The sequence below is a fragment of the Medicago sativa genome, chromosome 2 (assembly GCF_051527215.1).
Source record: "Medicago sativa cultivar Bolivia chromosome 2, Bolivia_mono, whole genome shotgun sequence".
In the NCBI taxonomy this organism is placed as follows: domain Eukaryota; kingdom Viridiplantae; phylum Streptophyta; class Magnoliopsida; order Fabales; family Fabaceae; genus Medicago; species Medicago sativa.
The window spans coordinates 23445611-23470871 of record NC_140750.1 but is presented as its reverse complement, the minus strand read 5'-3'; the positions used below and the strand labels follow the sequence as shown (position 1 = coordinate 23470871).

The 25261-nt window shown below is 33.3% G+C and overlaps 3 protein-coding genes across 3 annotated transcripts; all 3 read left to right on the top strand.

Annotated features, from left to right (window-relative positions):
• The first annotated feature begins 1190 nt into the window (after window positions 1-1190).
• LOC146945644 (uncharacterized) lies at window positions 1191-3705 on the top strand. Its single transcript, XM_085748082.1, has 3 exons — window positions 1191-1754; window positions 2054-2560; window positions 2965-3705. Exons 1-3 carry the CDS (start codon window positions 1191-1193, stop codon window positions 3703-3705), a joined length of 1812 nt encoding a protein of 603 aa, XP_085604208.1.
• Window positions 3706-7210: 3505 nt separating this feature from the next.
• On the top strand, window positions 7211-13240 carry LOC146945643 (uncharacterized). The gene is made up of 6 exons (XM_085743936.1): window positions 7211-7316; window positions 9939-10009; window positions 10844-11321; window positions 11632-11781; window positions 12050-12462; window positions 12549-13240. The coding sequence occupies exons 3-6, from the start codon at window positions 11045-11047 to the stop codon at window positions 13161-13163; spliced, it is 1455 nt and encodes a 484-aa protein (XP_085600062.1). The 5' UTR covers window positions 7211-7316; window positions 9939-10009; window positions 10844-11044; the 3' UTR covers window positions 13164-13240.
• A 2509-nt stretch (window positions 13241-15749) lies between these two features.
• LOC146945642 (uncharacterized) lies at window positions 15750-23097 on the top strand. Its single transcript, XM_085743952.1, has 8 exons — window positions 15750-16036; window positions 16148-16193; window positions 18334-18687; window positions 18795-18898; window positions 20044-20523; window positions 21340-21498; window positions 21581-22005; window positions 22194-23097. The coding sequence occupies exons 3-8, from the start codon at window positions 18353-18355 to the stop codon at window positions 22815-22817; spliced, it is 2127 nt and encodes a 708-aa protein (XP_085600078.1). The 5' UTR covers window positions 15750-16036; window positions 16148-16193; window positions 18334-18352; the 3' UTR covers window positions 22818-23097.
• Window positions 23098-25261: the final 2164 nt, after the last annotated feature.

The window sequence follows — 25261 nt, the reverse complement described above, 5'->3', positions numbered from 1 at the left end:
TATTTAACTACTTTATTAAACACAAAAATATAAGTCATTAAACAATTAATTTATATAATTTCAGCATAATGACCGAAATACATGTATTTACGTAAAATAAATAGTTAATGTTTTACAATTGAGATGATATTGCATGGATTAGAGGATGTTGCAATCAGAGTGGTATCAAAATAATCTTCACACCAAAGAAATATCATGTGGTGGTAGTGCTTGTCCTCGAAGGCGGCTGGTATCAGGGGCGGACCTGTTCAAGGCAGGGTGTGGCAAGAAAGTTGCTTTTTGGACAAGGAATACTTCCAATTGACACATGAAAATGACCTTAATACCCCTGGCGGTAGTTAACAACCGCTGGTAAACACGCCGGTTGTTAACAACCGCTGAGTTCCAGCGGTAGTTAACAACCGCCGAGTTCTGTATGTTAAGAACGCAAACAGCTTCCAGTTTCTGGTTCAACTTCAAAACAACACAAAACCAACCCAAAACCAACTTCACCCCAACTTCAATTGCACGGATTTGAGGCAATTTTCTTCAAGTAATTAACAAGTAAGTACCTTTCTTCCTATTTACATGTAATGTAGGCTGTTTAGGTTGTTAGTTTTCATAATTTTAGCAAAACGTTTAGGGTTTAGGTTAGGTTTAGGTTAGGTATGAAAATTGGAAATTATGATAGAATTAGATGTTGTTTAGGCTTGGTTATGCTGACATTGTTGTTTAGAGTAGGTTTATGTTCAATGTAGTTGAATTTGATGTTGAAATAACACTAATTGTGCTAGTATTTTAAAATGCACTTAAGGTGTTTGATGAAATGCCTAAGTGAAATAATCTTGCTTTTTTTGTGATTTTTTTTTTCCAAATATGTTAAATTTAATAATGTATATATGTATCTGGTATTATGGTTATGAATTGCGATTAGTATTGGTGTTGGTTATGAGTTATTTATGAGTTGGCTATGAATTGAGATTAGCGTAAGTGTTGGTTATTAGTTATTTTTATAAAGAACTTAAAACTACTCTGAGTAATGCATGTATATGTACAATGTTCTGTTACGGATTCAATATATTATTAACTATGTGTATGTGTAAATATGAGATGTTTTAAAATATGTGTATGTGTACTTGTAAATTTTCTTTGAAGTACATGCATTCTTTAAATTGATAGAACTAATATTAATATATGTTTTTTTAAAATTTATGGCTAGGGATACGGATGAGCAGCAGCGGGTTATTAGAGAGGATAGGATGCGGAGAGGTAAAGAGGCGAGTACCGCTAGTGCTCGGAGAGAAAGGAGGGCTGATGACCCGTATGTCCCTAAGCCTCGGAAGCGCAGGGACTCGAGGATTCATGGAGAGGGCTCACAGTCACATGCACATGTGGATGACTCCTCCCAGGTGGTTGATCCGACACCAGCGCATGATTATGCTGGGTATGCGGATGAGGGTTTTGCTGGATATGATCGGATGGAGGAGGAGAGGATGTTTTATCAGCCGCCGCCGGAGGCCGAGGCACATGATGAGGAGATGGGAGATGATGACGGGGTGCCAGAGGATGTAGTGGCAGATTATATGGAGGCACATAATGTTATTCCCGAGGGTGAGCCTGAGCGTCAGCCTCGGCCACGACGAGGTGGTCGTGCTCGGTGGATACCGCCCTATCCTGCTGGAGAGGCTCCCTTTCCTGGAGGACCTCAGACCTTGGCATTGTTGTCCGACTACGCGAGACACGTGGCGAACCCTCTTTGGGTGAACCACAATAATGTAAGTGTTTAAATTGTTTAAAATTCTTTAAATGTTTAATTAATTAATATAACGTAGCGTAAGTGATTTAATTAATTAATATAACGTAGCGTAAGTTGTTTAATTAATTAATATAACGTAGCGTAAGTTGTTTAATTAATTAATATAACGTAGCGTAAGTTGTTTAATTAATTAATATAACGTAGCGTAAGTGATTTAATTAATTAATATAACGTAGCGTAAGTGTTTTATTTATAATGTAGCGTAAGTTTTTGAATCATTTAAAATAGTGACAATGTCTTATTTAACTTGAATTTCAGATGTGGCATGATCAAGCGGGTTATAAGTGCGTAAACGCAGGGAAGAGGTTGATCGAGCTTGATAAGCCGGAGGAGGCTTTGAGATGGTTTTGGGAGCCTGTGGAGGGGTATGGCCTACTTGGTTTGATACACGTTGGGTATGCGACTGTGACCCATGCGATGATACGTGCTCTGTGCGAGAGGTGGCATACGGAGACGAGTAGTTGTCATCTACATGTGGGGGAGATGACGATCACTCTGGACGATGTGCATAATCTTCTGCACATTCCTATTTACGGCCGTATGTTGGAGCACGATGAGTCGATGGATCGGGACCGATCGATTGATATGATGACCAGGCTTTTGGGCATGTCAGATGTTGATGCTAGAGATCAGGTTAGGGAGGAATCTCCGGGTCATATCAGTTATCCCGCACTGAAGCGGGTTTATGAGGAGCACCTGACTGAGGCTAGACGGCTTGAGCGTCCACAGTCGAGGGAGGAGATGCAGGAGAGAGCCAAGAGGAGGGTGTGCTGTGTGAGGAGTTTCCTTTTATAACTTGTCGGTTGTGCGCTGTTCAGTAACAAAACGAACAGACACATCGACTTGATATATATGGATTGCATGGCGGACTTGGGGGCGATTGGGAAGTGGTCGTGGGGAGGGATGACCTTAGCCTACCTCTATGATTATCTGGATGATTCTGTTATCTTGAATAACAGAACGATGGCTGGCTCTGTGCCTCTTTTGATGGTAATATTTATCTTAATTTCTTTATGAATTTATTTTATAAATTTTATTATCATGTTAGACTATTTTATAATGTTTTAGATTTATTGAATATTTAACTCGAGTAATTTATTTTGTTAGACTATTATTTATTTTGTTAGACTATTATTTATAATGTTAGACTATTATTTATTTTGTTGCAGGGATGGATTTTGGAGCATTTGCCAGGTCCTTACCCAAGGAGGCGTAACCCGGATTGGGACCCGCGGACACCATGTGCTGGGAGATGGCTCACTACCAAAGGCCATACGAGTGTGCACCATTACCTATCACGCATGGATCGCATGGAGGTGGATGACGTCAGGTTTTCTACCTATGGTGATCGCAGAGACGTCCACCCATTTCAGATGCTATGCACTTACTCTAGATGGCTCATGTGCGGGAAGGAGAGGGTGTACCGTCATTTACTTGAGCGGGTGAAGAGGCAGTTCTCCTTTGTGCAGGACATTCCCAGACATCCTTCAGCTGTCCCTCAGGTGCCTACACAGATGCTGACTACCGTGTTGATGGACGCTGCTGCATGGTTAGTAGGTGGTTGGATAGATGGGTGTCAGACACCATGGCATCATGTTCCTGGCTACATGGCTTGGTATGCCACAGTCTCTCACCCTCGCATTCTCCCACCTGATGAGGGATCCCCTCCCAGGCCAGCGAATGTGGAGCAGCTGATTGAGGAGGAGCATGCTAGGGAGATGCCTGACACACTGACCATCGTCCGGGATATGGATCACATAGCCCGAGATATTGCGGCCAGGCATGGCGAGATGACCAAAGAGGAGGTTGTCCAGGAGGTCCTGCGGATAGTTAGTGCTACTGAGCCCGTCCTTGCTTATCAGATTTCCAGGCGGCGCAGGGGGCAGCAGAGGCAGGGTAGGCAGGGCTGATTAGTATTAGGATTTTTTTTTTGTATTTTTTTGACTATGATGATCATGATGTGTTATTATGACATGTTCGATACATTTTCCTATTTATATGACATATACGTACGTTCGTTTTATATTATTTCTTTCGTTTTAATTTTACCATGTTCCTGTTAAATATTGGATGAATATGTTTAGGTATTATTAGATGAAAATTTTAGAAGAATTGTTTAGAAATTATTTTATGTTATTTGAAATATTGCGATAGCGTGAATTCGAATAAATATTGTGATAGAGTGAATTCGAATATATATTGCGATAGAGGTTTCGTTACATTACATAAACGACATTTATGTCAACAATTACATTACATTCCGGAATGTACCTTCCAACTGCAACAATTATCTTACCACTGAATGGGGCAAATTCAAACTTGCTAAGCAGCAGGACTCCAACGTTCGATGGTCATCTCGAACGATGGTATTCAAGTGCCAACGAAATGAGGTCCATTCCTTGACACTTGAATACCATCGTTCAAGATGCTCATCGAATGTTGGAGTCCTGCCGATTAACAAGTTTGAATTGCCCCATCCAGTGTAAGACAATTGTTGCAGTTGGAATGTGCATTCCAACTACAACAATTGTCTTACCTCTGAAATGGTGTAAATTCAAACTTGCCAAACGGCGAGGACTCAAGCATTTCGCTCCGCATTCATGCTTTCCTTTGAAAAGAATAAATTTTTGGCAGGCTTGATTTAGATGATGGTATTCAAGTGCCAACGAAATGAGGTCCATTCCTTGACACTTAATACCATCATCTAAGCAAGCCTAACAAAAATTTAATCTTTTCAAAGGAAAAACATAAATGCGGAGCGAAATGCTTGAGTCCTCGCCGTTTGGAAAGTTTGAATTACCCCATTTCAGAGGTAAGACAATTGTTGTAGTTGGAATGCACCTTACCCAAACTAAAGACGATCTTCTGGCGGAATCAAGTTGTTGATGATATCTTCAGTTGATCTCAGCAACGTCACTCGCATATCGATCCACTGGAACTTGGTGTGCTCCCAAAACATGCTCGTCACGTTTTCGTCATTTTTAACTCCACCCAAGTGAATGATATCCTCCCCTAGTCGAGCGTCGGACATTTATACCGGACGTTTTGCACCCTCCTTGTGTCTCTGGGGTTGACTCCTTGGTTGAATTCATTCAATTGATCCTTGAGACCTCTTAACGTTACATCAAGGCACCGAACCTTCAACCTCTGAGGTTCTCCGCCGTTGAATTCTGCATGAACGTCGATCCACCCGGCCATTGTTTCAAATCTACACACATAGAAATTAAAAATAATCAATGAAAAACTCATTCAAACACTTGTAGTTAAAATTTGACATAAACCCTAAAAATCCTAAACAAACCCTAAAAAATTTATAAAATTCGTAAAAAAATTATAAATTCAATCAATATAACTTCATTATAACATGTATTTATAATATATGTTAATATCATTTCAGATATACAACATAACTATATTAAAAACAAATATCCAAACCCTAAAAAATTTATAAAATTCGAAAAAAAATGATAAATTTAAGCAATATAACTTCATTATAACAGTTATTCATAAAATATGTTAATAGCATTTCAGATCTACAACATAACTATATTAAAAACAAATATTCAAAATTTAATAATTAAACAACAACTAAAATTATAAACATATAAACACATATACTAACTAAAATGTATGACAATAGCATAAGTGATAACTTACTTGTGATTTAGTGGAAGAAATTTTGGATGATTTGGTAGAGTTTTTCTAGAGGGGGAGAGTGAAACTTTGAGAAGCTGAGTGATGATGGAGGGAGTGTGTGGAATATGTCTACTGTCTGGAATATATCACGAACACAGCGGTAGTTAACAACCGCTAGAACTCAGCGGTAGTTAACGACCGGCGTGTTCCCAGCGGTAGTTAACGACCGGCGTGTTTCCCAGCGGTTGTTAACTACCGCAGGGGCATAAAGGTCATTTCCATGTGTCAATTGGAAGTATTCCTTGTCAGAAAAGCAACCTTCGTGTGGCAATAGCCACACCAGCCCAGTCCCAGTTTTAACTTTTTTGTATCTATCCACTACAGCCAGTCAAGCCCATCAGTATTACAGACAGTTCCTTTCCTAATTTTACCTCACACCTCAATAATTAAACATCGAAGAACGAGGACGTAACTGCAGGAGACCGAAGAACGAGCCCTGAATCTCATACCAACTTTCCGTTGGTTAGATTTATGTATGTTTTCTCTTGTTTATGCTTATGATTGTTTAGTTATGAGTAGCTAAACTCTTAGTTTGATTAAGCCATGATGAAACTATTGTAATTTATGACTTTGTAGTTGAACTCTCTCTATAATCAATGCTATTTAGTCTTTATTCAGAATTACTTGTGTTTATTGCTTTTCATGTTATTGTTTTGTATGACTACTAGCCCGAGCTTCTTGCAATCATATGAATTGATCATAGGAATTGAATGACTACTAGCCCTAACTTTTAATCCTGATATAGTAGTTTTGTTTAACTCAACATTAGGAACCTAGAGATAGGAAATTGAGAGTTATGATATATGAATTAACGTTCCAACATCGCTTCCACGGTTCTTCAATCTAGTTAAGAGATTAATAGGGTTATAACTTAGGAAAGGGTTTTGAGTCAAGAGATTGATCAAAACCACTTAGTTAATTTATCGTAAAGATTGAGTAGTAATTGAGAGTAAGAGAGGTAGACTTTTCATATAAAGCAATAGCGGATTCACCGGCTTAATCATTCATCTCAATATAATTTTCTCTCACACTTTGTCCAATTTAATTAAGTCTGATAAAACCAAACTCTTTTCTGCCTAGGGCAAACAATACAAACTTTACACATCCTAACGTATAACACGTTTGCTAGAATTGAAATTAACACAGTCCTTGTGGATCGATATTTATTACTACTTCGATAGTTTTGGTACACTTGTCATATTTCTATCAAACGCTTTTCCAGTCATCTAGCTGATATATAGTTTCTCAGTTGTAAAAAAAAAATGTTTCTAAATTAACCTTGAAATTCAGTTAAAATGCTTGTTTTGTATTTTCAAGAAAAGTAGAAAGAAAAACTTTATGCTGAAAATAGAGGAAAAACAAGAGTAATGAAGACCACTTAGGAAGAAATCTAGCTGCTTTCAGATACAAATAGATCTTATCCATATTTAGTAGGAATTTATGTTATGAATGATTGGTTTCAGGTTTTTTTTACTTTTTACTTTTAATTGTAAACTGCAAACCATTAAAAAAATATTATATTCTATTTTTGGCAGTGTTTTTATTTTTGAAAATAAATAACAACAATTATTTTTAACTAAAAAATAAAAAGAATATTTTTTAACAAGTGTCCTGTTAACCTAACCCTTTCTCAAAAGCACGTGATTGAATATTTATATGGATCTAATTGGTCTGAGTCAGAAGATTCCATAATGATAGTAAGTCACAACTAACCATTTGGTGGACTCTTATTTATGCATTACATTACATTACAGATGAATGATTAATTGGAGTGGACCACTTTTGGTTGAGACTCAAGGCAGTGCAAATTTAAAATGATTACTATGTAAGTATATGCGAATTATTGGAGTATATACTACTGCAGAATTTACTTTTAGACCATTTTCATTATCTTTTATAACACCGGTCATTCATTTTACCACTTTAATATTATTTTTGTCCAAAAAATATACTATACAAATACAACTATCTCTCACGCCAACAAAGTCACACACCAGTCACCACCACCACTATCCTCATGAGTCACTAAAAGTCTAAAATACTCTCTTTATGGGTGCCGTTTAGTATGGGAAAAGAGACTTTTTTCCCACCATGGGAAAGTTCCTTTTCCCGTGGACAGCTGGCAGTTGCAACAAGTTAAAAAAAAACCTGAGTTTAGTTTTTTAATGTTTGTAACATTACTACTGCACCCCCTCCCATTTTCTCACAACATAGTCTTTTCTTTTATTCTAGTTTCTGTCTCTCCTCTCTTTCATTATGGATTTTTTCCTTCATCGGCGAACACAATCTGGAAAAAATGTGGGTATGATAATGTTTCAAATAATTACAAAATCAAAGATGAAAACAAGAAATGAAAGTAAAATAACTGTATTTAAATTACCATCAATACCTAATTCCTTTCTCTGATTCCAAATCCTTCTCTTCCCTTTGTCTCTCACTTTCCCAAATTGAGTAAAGTTGTTGAAGAATAAGTGCTTCTTGAATTTGAGTTGCCCAGAATTTTTTTTTCCGACAAGAACTCGTTGATTAAGCTATATTTTTCATTTTCTTCAGGTTATAAAAAAAAAAAGCTTTGTAGAACAAACCCAAAATCAAAATCTTGCTCTTTCTTTTACATTCTGACCTAATTATAAAAGAAAAAAAGAAAAAGGGAACAAAAAAAAGGAATGGGTTTTGGTGCTAAATTGTCACTTGTTGTCGCTAAGAACAATGGCAAATTCAACAAGATGTGGGTGATGACATGCACATATTTTTTTGTGTGGTTTTGGATCTTAATTTTATACAAATTTTCTGGGTTGTTCTTGAAAAAAATTCTCATTGAAATCAAATATTGAACTTCTAGGATTATGTTATTTTAGATTTATATTATAAATTCTCAGTTCCATTTAACATGATTGTAGCCAGGGGATGACGAGTGATTTTATTGAGTTTGATCAAAGTTTGAAAGAGGAGAGTAGAAGAAGGAAAGCTTACTAGGTTTCCAATTTTCTTAAAGAGAAATAAATGTATACCAAGTTTTTCACACGATGAAGATAATGATGATGATGATGATGTAGAGAAAGATACTGTACAAAAGCCCAACACTAATTGACATAAACCCATGAATTCATAAAAAATAAAATTAAAACAAACAAATGCTAAATTATTATTTAATTAATTGGTGGGGCCGGAATTTTTCTTACACAATGACCAACAACAAGTTACAACAATTATCACTTCTTCAATCTCAACCATCCAATTAAAATACAATTAAATCTATGGTTGTAAATGACACTTTCCCATCATGGGAAAAAAGAGTCCTTTCCCATACTAAACGTCACCCTCTTTATGATACTCAAGTTATTGTACGGATGTTTTGGTGTTTTTCTCACCCACTTTAGAGCTCTACTTGTGTTGTGACACTTGTTTCAAATATAATAAAATTTATATTTATTTTTTAAATAGAAGAGAATTGTTTAAATATATATTTAGTGCATATAAAATCACGAGCTTTTTAGTTTATTCGATATTCCCAGACTGAAGTGTTTCATAACTCTTATAGATTTCAAGTGATTTACCTTATATCTCGGTACTTCTAAAGTATTTTCAGTCTAATGGGATAAATTAAAAACGATATTATTTTTAAAGCTATTTTTAGTATTTATATTTTGTTAAAATTAAATGGAATTGAAATTTGATCCTCCATAATATTGTAATTTGTAATAATAGTCTTTATTTTAAAAAAAATATGAAAAATGGATATTTTTAGTCTTGAAATAGTCTCTATGAAATTGAAATGTGGACTAAAAGATAATTTCTTTTTGTAGGGATTAAATCTGAAATTTTTTATACGTATTAAAAATATATTTCACTCTAAAAACTTAACCTAATTTTATGATAGTTAATAATGTCATTTTGAAAATATTCATAAATAGATATGTTTTATTTTCTTGAAGGGAGTTATGTTTTATTTTTAAATGGTTCTCACTCTCAAATGAAATCAAAGTCACTTTTAAGAATGGAAAATGCTTCTTATAACGAAACAAATTCACGCAAAGGCATCACGATTGTGTTGTTAGTTGTAGTTGCAAATTTAGTGGACATTTTTATTTTTCATCCAACCACCCGTGTTGTCCATCAAAGAAGATCTAAAGGTGCAACTACTTCGTGAAACTTCTCTCAATGTTTTATTCGCTTGAAATAGCAGTACTGTTTCTCTATAAGAAGCATTTCCCTTAATCAGTACTCCTATTTTCAAACGAATAAACATTGCGAGAAGTTTCACGAAATAGGATATGGGTAAATTTTTAACTTAAATGGAAATAGGAGACTGTAATATGTAAGATTCCAAAAAACCATGGATAAATAAGATGATGTTCATCTCATGCTTATTAAACTTAATTACTGGAAAAAACTGATTTTTTTTAAAGATACTGGAAAAAATTGATATTATTTGTTTCCTTTGCAGAGAAATGGCTTTAGAGGACTCCTCCAAATCTAGCCAGTTTAGACAGCCTCTCCTCCACTTAGTTTCTACTAGTAAGCTTCTGTCCCGTTTTAAAATCTAGCCAAATATTTTCTCATACAGAGGGTAACTTTTTGGGTCGAAAAAAGGTCCCAAAGATATTAAATATCTTTACAGTGTTTTGCTATCTAAATTGTACTTAGAAGACTTTTGAATCTAAATACAACTATTAAAATTTGAAATACAGTTACATTGAAAATTTTGTTAATATTATTGCGCTATAATCGACTTTATGAAATGAGAGGTGCTATACATAGCGAAATCTTTTTCACTAAATTTCACTAAGCTTATAAACAGTGTAAATAGATATAGCATGAATGTTTTAAGTCCCGTATTTGCCGGAAAACACCCAGGTAGTGGTGTGAAACAACCAATAACAATTATTCGGGAACATTTCTCTCGCTATGAATAGCATTTTTGTTATGGAATATGTGTTAAACTTGAAACGGGCAGGAGCAGCAAAGATGATTTCTTAACAAAAAATAGGATAGGAAACTCAAAATTGTATAGTACAAGCATCTTAGATTTTGAATTTAATTTAACCTCACAAAATCATCTTTAAGATTATGATTTTTTATATAAAAGATTTTCTTAGATATAGTCTAGTAAGAGATGAGAAGTGAGCAACCGCGTATTCGAATCTGCGTCTAAATATAACAAATATTTATGCAGCCTTTTACCATTTGAGTCATGCATACAGAATAAAACAAATTTTCTCTAATATAAATAGATCACTATAGTTTTTGCTCAATAATAGATCATTATATCTTGACATCTTAAAATGAGTTTTCTTATCAATTGCATAGATATTGAAGAGTTAATCAATCCCTCAATCAATTTCATTGCAGAGGAACATAAAAAAAGGTACCTAAACCAATGTGTTCCCCTTCACAAAGCAGCACTAAAAGGTGATTGGGAAGAAGGTAAAAAAAATAATAGACCAAGATCCAACATTGCTGGTTTCTGCCATAACAAATGGCTGGGCAACCGCACTCCATATTGCAGCGGGAGCAAATCATGTTCACTTTGTCGAGGAATTGGTAAAACTAATGCACCGTGATCATTTGGAATTGCAAGATTGCTCGGGAAACACTGCTTTGTGTTTTGCTGCAGCAGTTGGAAATGTTCAACTTGCTGAGATATTGGTGAAAAAGAATGAATTGTTGCCATCAATTAGGGGTGGACAAGGTGTTACTCCTCTTTACTTGGCTGTTTTACAAGCAAACAGTGAGATGGCATGGTATTTGTTTCCTAAATGTAAAGAAATACTCGAGGAAAACGATTGGAGTATAGTGTTCCTCACTTGTATAAACTCGGGACTTTATGGTAAGTTTGCACGACCACTAGTTCTTGAAATGCAACTAACAAAACATTAGAAATTTGACTTGTAAATTTAAAATAATTGAAAGTTGAAACTTCAAGTTTTTAGCATATTAATACTTTTGTGACAATTAATGATACTAAATTGAAACTTCAAATTCATTTAAGTAGTTACACATGAATTCAATGATGTGTTGTCACATCATTGCTAAAAATCTTTACTTATAAATAAAAGTGAAGAGAGTAATTATATTTGCATATATATTCGAGAGAGAGTATAAATATTATCCAACATAATTTGGATATTATGGTGCAGATTTAGCTCTACAGATGTTAACAGAAAAAGACGCACTTGCTTTTGCTCGCGGAGGTGATAGCAATGAGACGGGTTTACATCTATTGGCTCGAAAACATTCGGTTTGTGGTTGTCAAAGTCTTGGGCATCGAAAAAATCTCCTGCATTTATGTAAGTTCACATGTACTCACTTTTTTGACTAAACATATTCTCCATCTGTTTTAAAGTGAGGTATCGTTTAAGATTTTTCCACACAAATTAAGAAATATAATGATGTTTTCAAAAGATAAATCGAGTATAGTAGTGTACACATTTAATGAGTACTAATTAATAACCTAATAGATTGAGAGATGAGATTATTTATTTTGCATTGATCTTTGATTCAATTCTACTAATTTAACATCTTATTCAATTCATGTAATATTAATTAAACATTCAGGTATGAGAGATTCTCCAATGCTTAAGCTTATACGACGCATCTGGGAAAAGTTTCTTACCCTAGATGACTCAGAGATGATGGAAGTCATGAGAGCACCTTCTCAAGTAACGATTATCGCTGCAGAAGTTGGAAATTTTGAGTTTCTATCTGTCATTATGAGCACTTATCCTAATTTGTTATGGGAACTCAGTAACAAGGGTCAGAGCATTATTCACATCGCTGTTTTCAACCGCCATGCTAGTATCTTCAATTTGATACATGAAATAAGGGCTTTGAAAGATTGCATAAATGGTTTTCTGGATGATGGCGAGAATAATTTATTGCATTCTGCAGCAATGTTAGCACCGCCTGATCGGCTCAATATAGTCTCGGGAGCAGCTTTACAAATGATGCTCGAATTATCATGGTTTGAGGTATATATAGTATACATATATGTTTTTCTATCTCATATAAAAAAATACAAATCATATAAATAATACATATGTCATTGATTTCGCAGGAGGTAAAGAAGAACATGCAACCACATATGATTGAAATGAAAAATTCTGAAGGAAAGACACCTCGCGAACTATTTACGAAAGAACATGCAGAATTGCTTCAAAAAGGAGAATCATGGATGAAGCAAACAGCGAATTCTTGTATGGTTGTTTCGACTCTCATAGCTACAGGAGTATTTTCAGCTGCATTTAGCTTACCAGGTGGAAACAATGATAACACAAAATCTCCTAATTATTTAGATAAACCAGCATTCCTCGTATTTGCTTTATCCGACTCCATGGCACTTATCTCGTCTTCAACTTCAATCTTGATCTTTCTATCCATCCTTATCTCGCGATATGCGGAGCAAGATTTTCTCAAGTCATTGCCTTTGAAGTTGATATCCGGACTAGTGGCGTTATTTGTGTCTATAATCAGCATGATGATAGCATTTAGTAGTGCTTTCTACATAACATATTATCATGGTTTGAAATGGGTTCCTAATTTTATTTCTGTTCTTGCATTTTTACCGATACCGTTGTTTATATGTCTACAGTTTTCTCTATGGTCTGATATAGTGTATTCTGCCTACATTTGTAGTTCTTTATTTAGGCCGAGTAAACGTATGATTCGCTAGAAGAATCAAGTTTGTGTCAAACAATAAATTTTATTGTTATTATGGATGAATGTATTATGTGTCTAATTGTTTTTAAATCTAAGGCATTGCGCCTATTTCATGGTAATGTTAATGAAAAAGAGCAACAATTTATAAGAAAAGCGTAGTTGTTTGTATGGTATAAATATCTACTTTTAACCAAGTGATTGAATTTAAATGGTCGATGGACTCCATCAAAAGATAAATCGTTCTGGAAAACCTGAGTTCGATTTCTGTGTGGAACAATTATTGATGAGACACCAAAGAAAAAAATATCTACTTTTGAAATTTCATTTTACACTATTAGTAGTTATAAAATTGATGTCAAAAGTATGACATAGAGAACATGCATTTTTTAAACGTGATATAACAATGCTTTTGCACTAATGGTAATGAAAAAGTTTTTTTTCCATATGACTGAAAGAATAATTTTAAAATAGTATACAACAATGATTTTGAACTATTTGTAGTTGGAAGCCATTGCATGTGGAAGTTAGAGTCACTGTCGTGCGGGTGAAGAAATCCAATCCAATTTCGCCCATCAATGTCGTCGTTTTAGATGGATCATTGATTGGTGCAGGTGGGTTGGAACGGTTTTAGTGTGGGCATTAGACGCAAAATCATAACAAAAGCTTATAAAGCAAAGCAAGCTTTTCCTCCATTTCCACACAAAACAGAAGAACAAATCTTAAAAGAAAAAAAATCAAAATCCATTCAAACTGAGATGAACAATGAGTATTTCTCAACCACATAGGTTTTCAATCTATGGGAAAAGAAGATTCCTTAGAGTGGATTTTTACTGGCCAACGATAATCCGAACAAGTTCAACATCCAGAAGAATAAAAAGGAACCAAATTACACTAAATCGAAGCAATGCTACCATACCTTGTGTTTGGTGTTCGAAAAGGCATGTGATCCTTTTGAGCAAAAATTCTTTAAGAATTACTCACACAATGTTGGATTTTTAGATTCTAGGTGGTGAGAGAGAAGTTTTTGAGGAAAACCTAACTGTTGAAAATGAGGGAATTTTATGACTTTGCATTATACATAGGAAAGTTTCAGATTATATAATCGAAATAGCGTTCGGATTATACAATCCGAGCAAAATGTATTTAAAAAAAAAAAAAAAATAGGACACACGAGAAGAGCGTAGAGTAAAAAAAAGTGATAGTCAATTTTAAATCCCTAAACTGACACGCATCATAGGGTGAATTTAGAATTGGCAAATCGTTGAGTGCTTGGAATTGCAATAGCTGCACCAAAAGAAAATTGAAAAACATTGAGAGCAGCACAAAATGAAGGAAAAGAGAAACTAGTGGTGGAAGTGTGTTCATGAAACGTTCTTTCTTTCGGTTGAAAAATTAGTATTTTGTTCTTGTTGTGTTCATGAATACAGATGCTTCATGAATTATAATTATTTGATGATCATGTGGAATCTATTGTGTTTGAAATTGTTTTTGACTAATTTTCTTAGAAACTAGTGTGGCCTATTGTCGTCCTTCATATCAATTGGTAATTTGTGTGGCCTTTTGTGGTCCGTAGAATATTCTTTAATTCTTTTAGCAATCGAGGAATTGTTTTTTTTTAAATAATATCACAAAAAAAATCCCCACTTATTGTTATATTTTTGTTGAGACATATATTTGGGCCATTTTAATGACTAATATTGTTTTTCGTCTGGTAACATGATATTCGTACAAAATTTTCCCCACTGTTTAGCCGTGTTTATATCTGTCGAAGAACCTAAGAGCACATAAGGTAGGTTTTCCTTTTCAACCAATTTTTGTTCCTAAGTATGAGCCAAGAATTGAACCCCTATCCAATTGTTATTGAAACCTTAAAAAACAAAGTTTATGGGCCCGTTTGTTACGGATTAAAATAAAAGTGATTTTGACATAAAATAATTTTGAGATTATATTTTAGAGATTTTATGAAAAATCAGAATCTATTTTGCGTTTGTTTACCGTAATAAAAATCACTTTTTTTAAACAAATAATCTAGTTTGTTTGGATACAACTACCTCCGGTCTCAAATATAAGAAAAGATTCCTTTTTTAGGTTCATTGAGTAGTTAATGTATCTATATATAAAAGGGATTTTTTGTTACAAAATTAGCTCAATCTTTTAAACAATATTTTCTCTCTCCTCTAAAAAAAATCTATTTTTTGAGAAGCTGCTCTTAACAGCTTCTCATTTGAAGTTGTTTTTAGATTTTTTTTAGATTCTGATTTTTTTAAAAAGCTGTAACAAACGGATGCAAAACTCTTAAAAGTTATTATTTTTTTAAAATAAGTGATTTTTTTCTTAAAAAAGCTATAACAAACGGGCTTTATATCCTCTAAAATATTCGAAAATAATTATCTGTAAAACTTTTTTTTAGTACAAATATCATTTCTCATTAATTAATTATGCAGTTAACTTTCTTCTTGCAAAGATGCTTTTTTTTTAGTGGTTTCTTACAGCTATTGTAAATATTCCATAATACAAAATTACTGTAAATAACTAAAGTTCTAGAACAAACAGCACTAATGCATAGAAAGATATAATAATGGTCGGTTGTTGACTATATACTTAACTTGCATTTCTAACTTTTTTATGCCAAATCGGCCAAAGGGAAGCACCATTTTTCCACACTACCCCCTTCTTCTCTCCTTCATTTATCACAATCTTCTTTTTTCTCTAATTCCTCTTTCTCGTTTTAGTTGCGTGTATATAATTCCAATCAGCAATAATTCTTCAAACTCAACACTTTCCTTACTCTTCCCTTAATTTTCCATTCCTTTATGATTTCAATCTCAATATATTTTTTTTTTTGAAGGAAAAAAAAATGGGTAATTTATTGCTATAAAAATCTGGGTAATTTTCCTGTACTTATATTATTTATTACTGTATTAATTTACTTTTTACAATGTTTCTCATAAGTCAAAAGTACATATACTGATCATATTGTTTGTCATAATTGTACAGACTAGTGCTGGAGAAAATTAAAGTCCTTTTATCGTATTTCCTCCAGGTATGGTTGCTTTAACATTTCTTTGTCGGGTTGAAACTTGAAATCTTAGCCGCAAATTTTTGGTTATACTAGAATACTATATAATATAAATATATACAGAATGGTTCCCACCGTACCATTTTGATTGGTGTCTAATATGGACTGCTACTTATAAAGTCTTCAAATATATGGACTGCTATTTATAACGTCTTTGAATTCATCTCAAAGTTAGCAAAGTAGAACCTTCGATTCTGCTAGTTCTGACTTCTGATGGCTAAGGCAATGTATAACTAGTGTCGTTTTTACTGTTTAAGCCACACGGATGTAGACGTAGGGCATCTACCACATCCACATCGGTGTCTTAGCCACGCAAAGTACTGCGAACTTACTTGTACTACCTCCGTCCCGGTATAATTGACCTACTTTCGTTTTTCACACAGATTAAGAAAAGTGTATAAATAAAGGGGAAAGTGGAATATATTGTATTGGGAATGATAAAAGTAGTATTATTTAATGTTATATTGTATTGGGAATGATGAAAGTTGTATTGAAAATTGAAATGGGTCAGTTATTTTGGGACACTTTTTTGTAGAAAATGGGTCAGTTATTCCGGGACGGAGGGAGTATGTTTTTTCTTTCTTGTTTAAGTGTATTTTTAAAAAAAATATGAATTTTGATATTAAAATAAAGGGTTATGCTAACCGATACTCTTAGGACAATAATTAAGAAAACCAAGAAAAGAAAGTTTTAAGTTGAAAATACAACTTTTTAAACTTTTGAGAAGTTGAATGCACAATTTCCAATACGAGATTACTATATTTGCTTCCTTAACCATTGTCATGAGAGTACTGATTAGCATTTCCCTAAAATAAAAGTTGTGTTATTGTAAAAGCAAATATAAATTATTGAAATTTTAGAGATTAATTTTTTAGAGTGAAATAACTTTTAAATTTTAGAAATTGATTTTATAAATTATTGAAATTTTAGAGATTAATTTTTTTTTATTAATACTAGCCAGAGATCAAACTTTTTATATTTGTTTTTCAGAGGGACTTTTTATATCTTTCAGTCCTCTAGTTTATATGAATCTCATTGTTTATGCATTCAACTTCTTTTTCTATAAATAAAAACTTGGAGTAATTAATTTGTCTCGAAGTGTCCTTAACAATCAAACACTTTATTTTATTTTTTCAACAAAATTAATCTAACAAGTCTTCCATATACTCTTCCAAGTTAATTTGTCAGTTAATTTTCATTCACATTTTTTTTATTTAATATGAAATTACATATTTCATTAATAAATCTTAAAATGAAATGTAAATTTTTTCATTTTTTTTATGTTAGTATATTTAATTTTGTATAAATATTATTTTTAAGGGTTAATTAAGTAAATGGTCCCTATAAATATTCAGAATTTCGTTTTTAGCCCCTACAAAATAAAATCACATTTTTTAGTCCCTATAAAATTTTCCATCAGCATTTTTAGTCCTATAAAAATTTTCCATCAGCATTTTTAGTCATTGTAAAAAATTTCCATCAACAATTTTGGTCCCTAAAATGCTTAAGAAAAATGTCACAGAGACTTAAAAGTGTGATTTTATTTTGTAGGGACTAAAAGCAAAACTGTGAATATTTATAGGGACTAAACTTAATTAACCCTCCCTCAAAAAAAAAACTTAATTAACCCTATTTTTAATCACATAAAATGTTAAATTACCCTTATTACAAAATTACAAATGCTTTTAAAAATTATTTAAAATTCCCTTAAAAATACATTTTAAACCTATAGTATTTTTATTAAACTTCAGTACTATTCGTACTTTTTTCACTTCTATCAAATAAAGTTTGTCTTTGATGTTAAAAGAAAAAGTTATATTCTTGGTTTTTGCTAAAAACAAAGGTATTAACTCTACAAACTTTATACTAAAAAATTTCTTCATTTTCTAAAATCCAATTTTATTCGCTCAACAAACTCTAAATTAAAGTTTCTAGATTAAAGCCAGTATATAATATTTTATCTTATCATTTCTCTTTTAGATTTCACTTGATCCATGAGTAATTTACTGGCCTGGCCCTTGAGTTAAGCATCGTTTGCAGGTAACACAATTAAAATAAGTTACAAAACTTAGACTTAATGAGGAAACAATACCATCATTTGCAGGTAACACAATTAAAATAATATGGACACAACCATCGTTGAAGGGAGATCCATTTCAAAGCCACCATACTTCGATGGTACAAACTGTACTGAATGGAAAGAGCGTACAAAGATATTTATACAATCAGTTGACTACAAACTTTGGCTTGTGATTAAAAATGGACCAAAAATTCCAAAAAAATTAATAAATGGTCAAGAAGAGTTGAAATCTGAAGATGAATTCAATGATGAAGATATGAAGAACATGGAACAAGAAGCAAAAGCCGAAAATATTTTATATTGTGCCATAAATCCAGATGATCTTAAGAGAATTTCAAGTTGTCAAACGGCAAAGGAAATGTGGGATGAGCTTGACAAGTTAAGTATTTTCATACATTCAATTTTGTTCAAAAAACTGATTTATGTTTTCTTAGTTGAAATATTTTATTGATTAAAAATTGCAAAATATATATTTTCTTTGACAGGGAAGTGACAACATCTAATGTGAATCCTACACCTCCAGTATCACCACAAGCACCCGCAGCAGCTCTATACGACACTCCTAATCTTGAGTTTTTAGAGGAAACAGGTATGGTTCTCCCTCTCTCTCAAATTAATTTGTACTTATGCAAAATTAGCATATCTGCATTTCTCTTCTTCCACCATGTTCTGCAAAATTGATTTACCAATATTATGTTACCGGACACCGTTCCAAATCTACAAAGCCTATTAATGAATAGAAACCAGAAGAGTTTTTCTATGTCTCTTTTTTAACAAATCAACTAAGTTTATTAATCAAGTTATTTTTATCAATCACAAATCATAAGACACTATATATAGACAGAACATCCAAAAATATATACGGCGTCTCAAATTAATAGTAATCACATTAGGACAGAAATGGGTGATGTTGAAAAAGTGTCAAGAAAATATGTACTATGTTGGCTCACCGGGTCATTTTCACAAAAAATGTGCTAATGTTGCCCACCATTCGTACTTGATTTTGTATTTTATTTAATTTTGTGGACACTGTATTACCATTGCACTTTTAATATAATTAACTGTTAAATTGTCTTTTTTTTTTTTGGCTTTCGCACCGGTTTCCGACCCACCAAAGGTGGACGACTAATCCGGCTCATGCGTAGAGGCATGTGCACTGACCAAGCGTTGTTAAATTGTATTTTTATTATTATTGTTTATTTGTAAATTAATTAAAAATATTAATATACGAGGCAAAACAAATTCGAAATGTAATTTATTCAGAAAAAACACGATAAATCATAAAAAGAATACTCAAGTAAAATCACATCAACTTAGATAAACAAACATAACCATAATCTATTCTGCTTGAACAATCCATCGGTCCTTTCCCACCTTCTTCTAACTGAATCATGTCTTGTACATCAATGTCATTATCAAGAAGCTTAAGATGCAAGGGTCGCCATATAAAATACACAACACCTTTCGAGTGCCACTGGCTAAATAAAAAAAATTGGTTGAGCTACTCCTCCAACTCTGATAATGTCTTTGTTGGAATTAATAACATTTGAAATGGCTTCTTTATATGCTGGAACTTAACTTTGGTGTGTACTAGAGTAGACATGAAGGAAATGAGATGAGAGAAATTGTAAGATGAATAGATGAAATTTGTGGATGATGGAGAAACCGAACACATCTATTTATATATGATTATGTAATTTCTTTGTTTTCTTGTGAATTGAACTTTTGTTTTAGGTGATGATCCAAAGAAAAGGTTTCTCAAGCTTTGCGTTCCCATTCACAAGCATGCTCTAAACGGAAACTGGGCAGCAGCAAAGCGCATCTTAGACAAAGAGAATAAACTAAAAAATGCTGCCATAGCACATGGGTGGCCTACACTACTGCATATTGCTGCAGGTGCAAACCAAATTCACTTTGTGAAGGAACTATTGAAGATGCTTGATGACAAAGATATAGCATTGCAAGATGTCAATGGAAACACTGCTTTTTGCTTTGCTGCTGCAGCTGGAAACATGGAAATTGTTGACTTAATGTTGGATAGGAACTCACTGTTACCTGTAAAAAGGGGTGGAAAGGGGTATACTCCTATTCAGTATGCTGCTTTGCAAGGAAGATGCAAAATGACATGGCATTTATATGATAAAACAATACATCGTTTTGAAGATGAGGACTGGGAATTATTGTTCTTCGCTTGTATCTACACTGGCATCTATGGTAAGTATTACTGAAAGTTGAAATTCAATTAAAGTGACTAATTTAGAGAGATTGAAATTGTCATTTGTTTGCTAACATTAGAGACTAATAGTTTAGCAACATTATTATGCAAATCGGTCTTTAAATTGATCACAAATTAATTAGTTTAGCGACTAATTGAGAGACCGATTTAGGGACTAGTTAGAAAATCTGATCCCTAAATCAACCACTATGAAGATTTCAACAATTCGATCACTAAACTGGGCTCTAACTATAGAATTTTGAGTAGTTCATATGGTCTATTAGGTGACAATTCTTAAGAAAAAGGTTTGAAAGTATATCAACAAATGATAATCCTTTCAAGTGCAAGTTTTAATATTAATTGTCTTCACAAATGAGACGGTAGCCCAATTGACCGGAGAAGGGTCAAAAAACAAGGCAAATAATTTTTTTTTAAGGAGAATGTTAGTAGTTAGTTGTTAGATTAATATTAACCCTTTACTCTTTTGTCTGGGTTTGAACTCAGTACCTCCAACTCCTTAACATTTAGCTCAAACCAGTTGAGCTACCAAACCCCCTAACGCAAACAAATATTAATGCCTTAATACACAACTTATATTAGTTTCCTATTGGCTTTGTCCAATCAACACCGATTTGATCACCGTTTCAGCTATAATGAATTTGAGGTCTCTAAACTTCTATTTAAAGGTGGCAACTTCATTTTTTGTCTAAGTTATGAGCGATTTTCCATCATCGGTCCACCATAGACAACATGGGATATTTCCAGAACTTCTCATTTGCAAAAATATTGATCAATATAATGTTCTCCAATTGCAGACTTAGCCTTAAAAATGGTAAGAGATAGGAATGCACTAGCTTTTGCACGTGATGTGAATGAAGAGACAGCTTTGCATCTCTTGGCTCAAAATCGAATGCCTTTGGATTCTGGTTGTCATTGTCCTGAACATGATCATAATCCCATAATGACCAATCCTGGTAAACCCTTGCATTACATTTTATATTTTTTAAATTCTTTTACATTGGTTTCATTAACAAGTAACCATATTTCGTATTGCAGGCATGAAAAATCACGTGGTTTTCCAATTGGTTAAATTTCTTTGGACCACGATTCTTGAAAAACACTACTCATCAAAGCCGGAGTTAAATGAAATCATTAATGAACCTTCTCAACTAATATTTGATGCTGCAGAAGTTGGAAATTTTGAATTCTTATCAGAGCTTATTAGTGTTTATCCTAGCTTGATATGGGATGTGGATAGCAAAAATCGTACTATATTACACATAGCTGTATTGCATCGGCATGCTAGTATATTCCATCTGGTCCATCAAATAGGGCATATAAAGGGTATCATTGTGACATATGAAAATGATGATGACAGAAACACTTTATTGCACTTGGCTGCAAAATTAGCACCACGAAGTCAACTTGAATTGGTTTCTGGAGCTGCTTTTCAAATGTGCGTCGAGTTACTATGGTTTGAGGTACATGCAATGCAACCCTTTTTTATTCATTTTATTGAGAAATTAAAAGCTAGCTACTTCCACACTTATCCATTCCACTATATAAATAAAACTCTTAATGGAGTAGGTGTTTGCCACTGTGTCAATAGCAATATAAAATTTTTACATATCTGTATTTTACTTAACATATATACATTTTCATGTGACAGAAAGTAAAGAAGATAATGTTGCCTGCACAGATAAAGATGAGAAACTCTGAAGGCTTTACTGCACAAGAGCTATTCTCAATTGAGCATGAAACACTAAGAGAAAACGCAGAGTCGTGGATGAAAAAAACTGCCGAGTCTTGCATGCTAATTTCAACTGTCATTGCTACCGGAGTGTTTGCTGCTGCAACTACTTTACCAGGCGGTACCGATGACTCTGGAAAACCACACTATTTGAATAAAACATCATTCTTGGTGTTTGCAATATCAGATGCATCTGCATTCATCTCATCTGCGACCGCGATATTGATTTTCTTGTCTATTCTTGTCTCGCGTTATGGAGAGTATGACTTCTATAAATCACTGCCTTTAAAGCTAATATGTGGATTGGTCACATTATTTATCTCCGTAACAAGCATGATGGTAGCATTAAGTGCTAACTTCTTCATAGTATACTACCATGGTTCGACGTTGGTTCCTAGTTTCATCTCACTATTTTCTTTCCTCCCAATACTTTTGTACATAGGTTTGCAATATTCTTTGTTTTCAGATATCATTTACTCAACCTACTACTGGAGTACTCTATCTAAGCCTGGCAAAAATATGATTTATGTACTAGAGAGGTAATGGATTATTATAGTAAGAAAAATGTGTATTGTTATAACAGAAGTTTGATCATAAACTCAAGAAATCTACGGGGCAGCATATAACACTTACAAATAATAACGATCCAATCTCCTAGGTATGGTCGGTCGGATTGGTGAAATACTGAAGTATCCTTTTTTTATGCATTCTTCTCTTGTACAAGTCCTTTGTAACAAATAGCAGTACTCTAATTGTAATATATATGGAATCATTGTTTTTTGGTAAATTAAAGTGTATTATGTTATTTGATTTGTTTCTAGAAGTTGTCGATGTTAGATAACATCCTATATTGTTTCATGAAAGAATCTGAGCTGCAGGAGCAAAGATGTCTAAAATCTAAATTATATTCTCCTCAAGTACATTGAAATTGTTGCCTTTTTCAGACTTTTACTATACTGTATAAGAATGATGTTTGTAAGATCATACATAATGCTAATACCTTGAGTTCAAGATATTTCTAATATCATACATGTTCCATTAATATGCAAGAATATTGTGGGAAACATCTAAAGCAAACCTTCATTCAATAACCCTAGTTCTTGTAAATGAGCCTTTTTTAAATCATGGATTACTGAAAAAGAAAATGCAGAAGATAAATAAACAAAGATTTCATATATACTCTTAATAAGAAATATATGAAACTTCATGAACCAGTCATATCACAATCTGAAACCAATCACAAAAATCAGAAAATAGCAAACACACTGGTATAAGATTTCCAGAATTATAGTAGCAAAGCAGTAACAAACTAGTTCCCACTTCCCAAAATATTTTTTAATCACTTTTATTTCGTTTTTTTTCCTTTTTATTAGTGTTATTTTGCAAGAGACGTTCTATTTCTCCAAGTTTCAACGAGGTTTTCCTGCAAAATTTATTTGCTCCACTATAGATTTTCCTTTCTTTTATCTCCTACTCAACATCTTCTTCCTCTTTCTTTGAACTTCACTCACTTGTCTCAGTTCATCGGTATGCCAATTTTCACAAATTAATTACAAGGGGAATTGGTACGAATCAATTTGCAAAAATACCACGAGCCGGTACCCCCCAAGTACCAATTCGTTGTTCGCAACATCTCAAGAGAATTATGTGACGTCCTAGACTTCATGAAATAAATAAACTAAGATTATATGATTATTTAAACTTATTCCCATCTTTTTTTTTCTTGAAAATGAGCCGAGTGATGAGTCAATAATTAGTCATTAATTAGTGTCTTTTAATTAATATTTAAAGTTTATTTTATTTAGATTTAATATGTTTTTATTTCCTTCTAGAACTATTTTACTTCAATTGCAAGTTATTTTATTTTATGAACAAATATTTGAAAGATGGAGTCTTGGAGCAAAAGAAAGGAGAATTGGAGCTAAAAATATGAAGATCTCATATAAAAATATATTATGCAAGAATTCATGCCAAAACTACGAAGATCTCATACAAAAATATCTTGTGCAAAGAATTTGAAGATCCTTCACCAAAAATATGAAGCCAACCAATAGGAGCTTGGCACACGCCCCTTTTACCCTTTTGCTGCTTTTGCTTTGAAAACAAGCTACCTATTAGTTTCTTGTGGAACATTCTAGTGATTAGTTGCTTAGATTTTAAGTCGAATGTAAACTATAAATAGAGTAGCTACCATCACAAATATTCATCTTTTGTTCTTGGAATAAAAGTTCACTTTTACTTTATTGTTATTTTATATTCTTCTTCTTCACCTTCTTCTCTATGTCTACAATGAACGTTAGTGAGTAGACTCTTCTTGTCTTGAGATTGTTGGATAAGTCTAATGACGTAATCCTAATCAAACCAAACCATAAACCCTAATTTTATATAAATTTACTTTCTAATCTAAATTCACCGTTTTAACATGAATTAACCATTATCAAACTGTGGAAGCGAACGCGGAGGGTTTGATAATTGTTAATTCATTATCTCAAATATCAATTCATAAAGCGAACGCGGAGATATTGGAACAAGTGAATTTAGACAAGGATTGCGAAACATGAGAATAGTCTAGCAAACCTTGAGACATATAAAGTTTCGATTTTCAAGGGTTCCAAAGGCAATCACCCATGAGAATAGGTGTGGTTGTTGGAGGCATACACTCACTGACTTCGAGAGAAGCTTTGATACGCTAAAGAGAAACTTGCCTTTAGAAAGTAAACCAAATATAAAATTAGAGGTTTAGGGTTTGGTTGTGAAGGATTCATTGTTATGATGAACCAATAATCCCAAGGCTCTTTTATTTTATTGTTTTTATTTTCTTTTAATTAAACAAAAATACAAATTTCTACCTTTTAAACTTTCAATCTAATTATTGTTAAAAGTTAATTAAATTCATAACTCCCTGTCGGAACGATATCTTTTTATTACTACTTCGATAGACCGTGCACTTGCGGTTTGTCCCATCACCGAGAAAAGCCCGTGAAAAT

Excerpts from the sequence above, each read along its gene's own strand:
- LOC146945644 (XM_085748082.1), top strand. The coding sequence starts at position 1,191 with ATGGCTAGGGATACGGATGAGCAGCAGCGGGTTATTAGAGAGGATAGG. Across the intron at positions 1,755-2,053 it reads TTTGGGTGAACCACAATAAT|ATGTGGCATGATCAAGCGGG; the intron begins GTAAGTGTTTAA and ends CTTGAATTTCAG. Across the intron at positions 2,561-2,964 it reads AGGAGAGAGCCAAGAGGAGG|GGATGGATTTTGGAGCATTT; the intron begins GTGTGCTGTGTG and ends ATTTTGTTGCAG.
- LOC146945643 (XM_085743936.1), top strand. The coding sequence starts at position 11,045 with ATGCACCGTGATCATTTGGAATTGCAAGATTGCTCGGGAAACACTGCT. Across the intron at positions 11,322-11,631 it reads TATAAACTCGGGACTTTATG|ATTTAGCTCTACAGATGTTA; the intron begins GTAAGTTTGCAC and ends ATTATGGTGCAG. Across the intron at positions 12,463-12,548 it reads TCGAATTATCATGGTTTGAG|GAGGTAAAGAAGAACATGCA; the intron begins GTATATATAGTA and ends TTGATTTCGCAG.
- LOC146945642 (XM_085743952.1), top strand. The coding sequence starts at position 18,353 with ATGGACACAACCATCGTTGAAGGGAGATCCATTTCAAAGCCACCATAC. Across the intron at positions 18,688-18,794 it reads ATGTGGGATGAGCTTGACAA|GGAAGTGACAACATCTAATG; the intron begins GTTAAGTATTTT and ends TTTCTTTGACAG. Across the intron at positions 22,006-22,193 it reads TCGAGTTACTATGGTTTGAG|AAAGTAAAGAAGATAATGTT; the intron begins GTACATGCAATG and ends TTCATGTGACAG.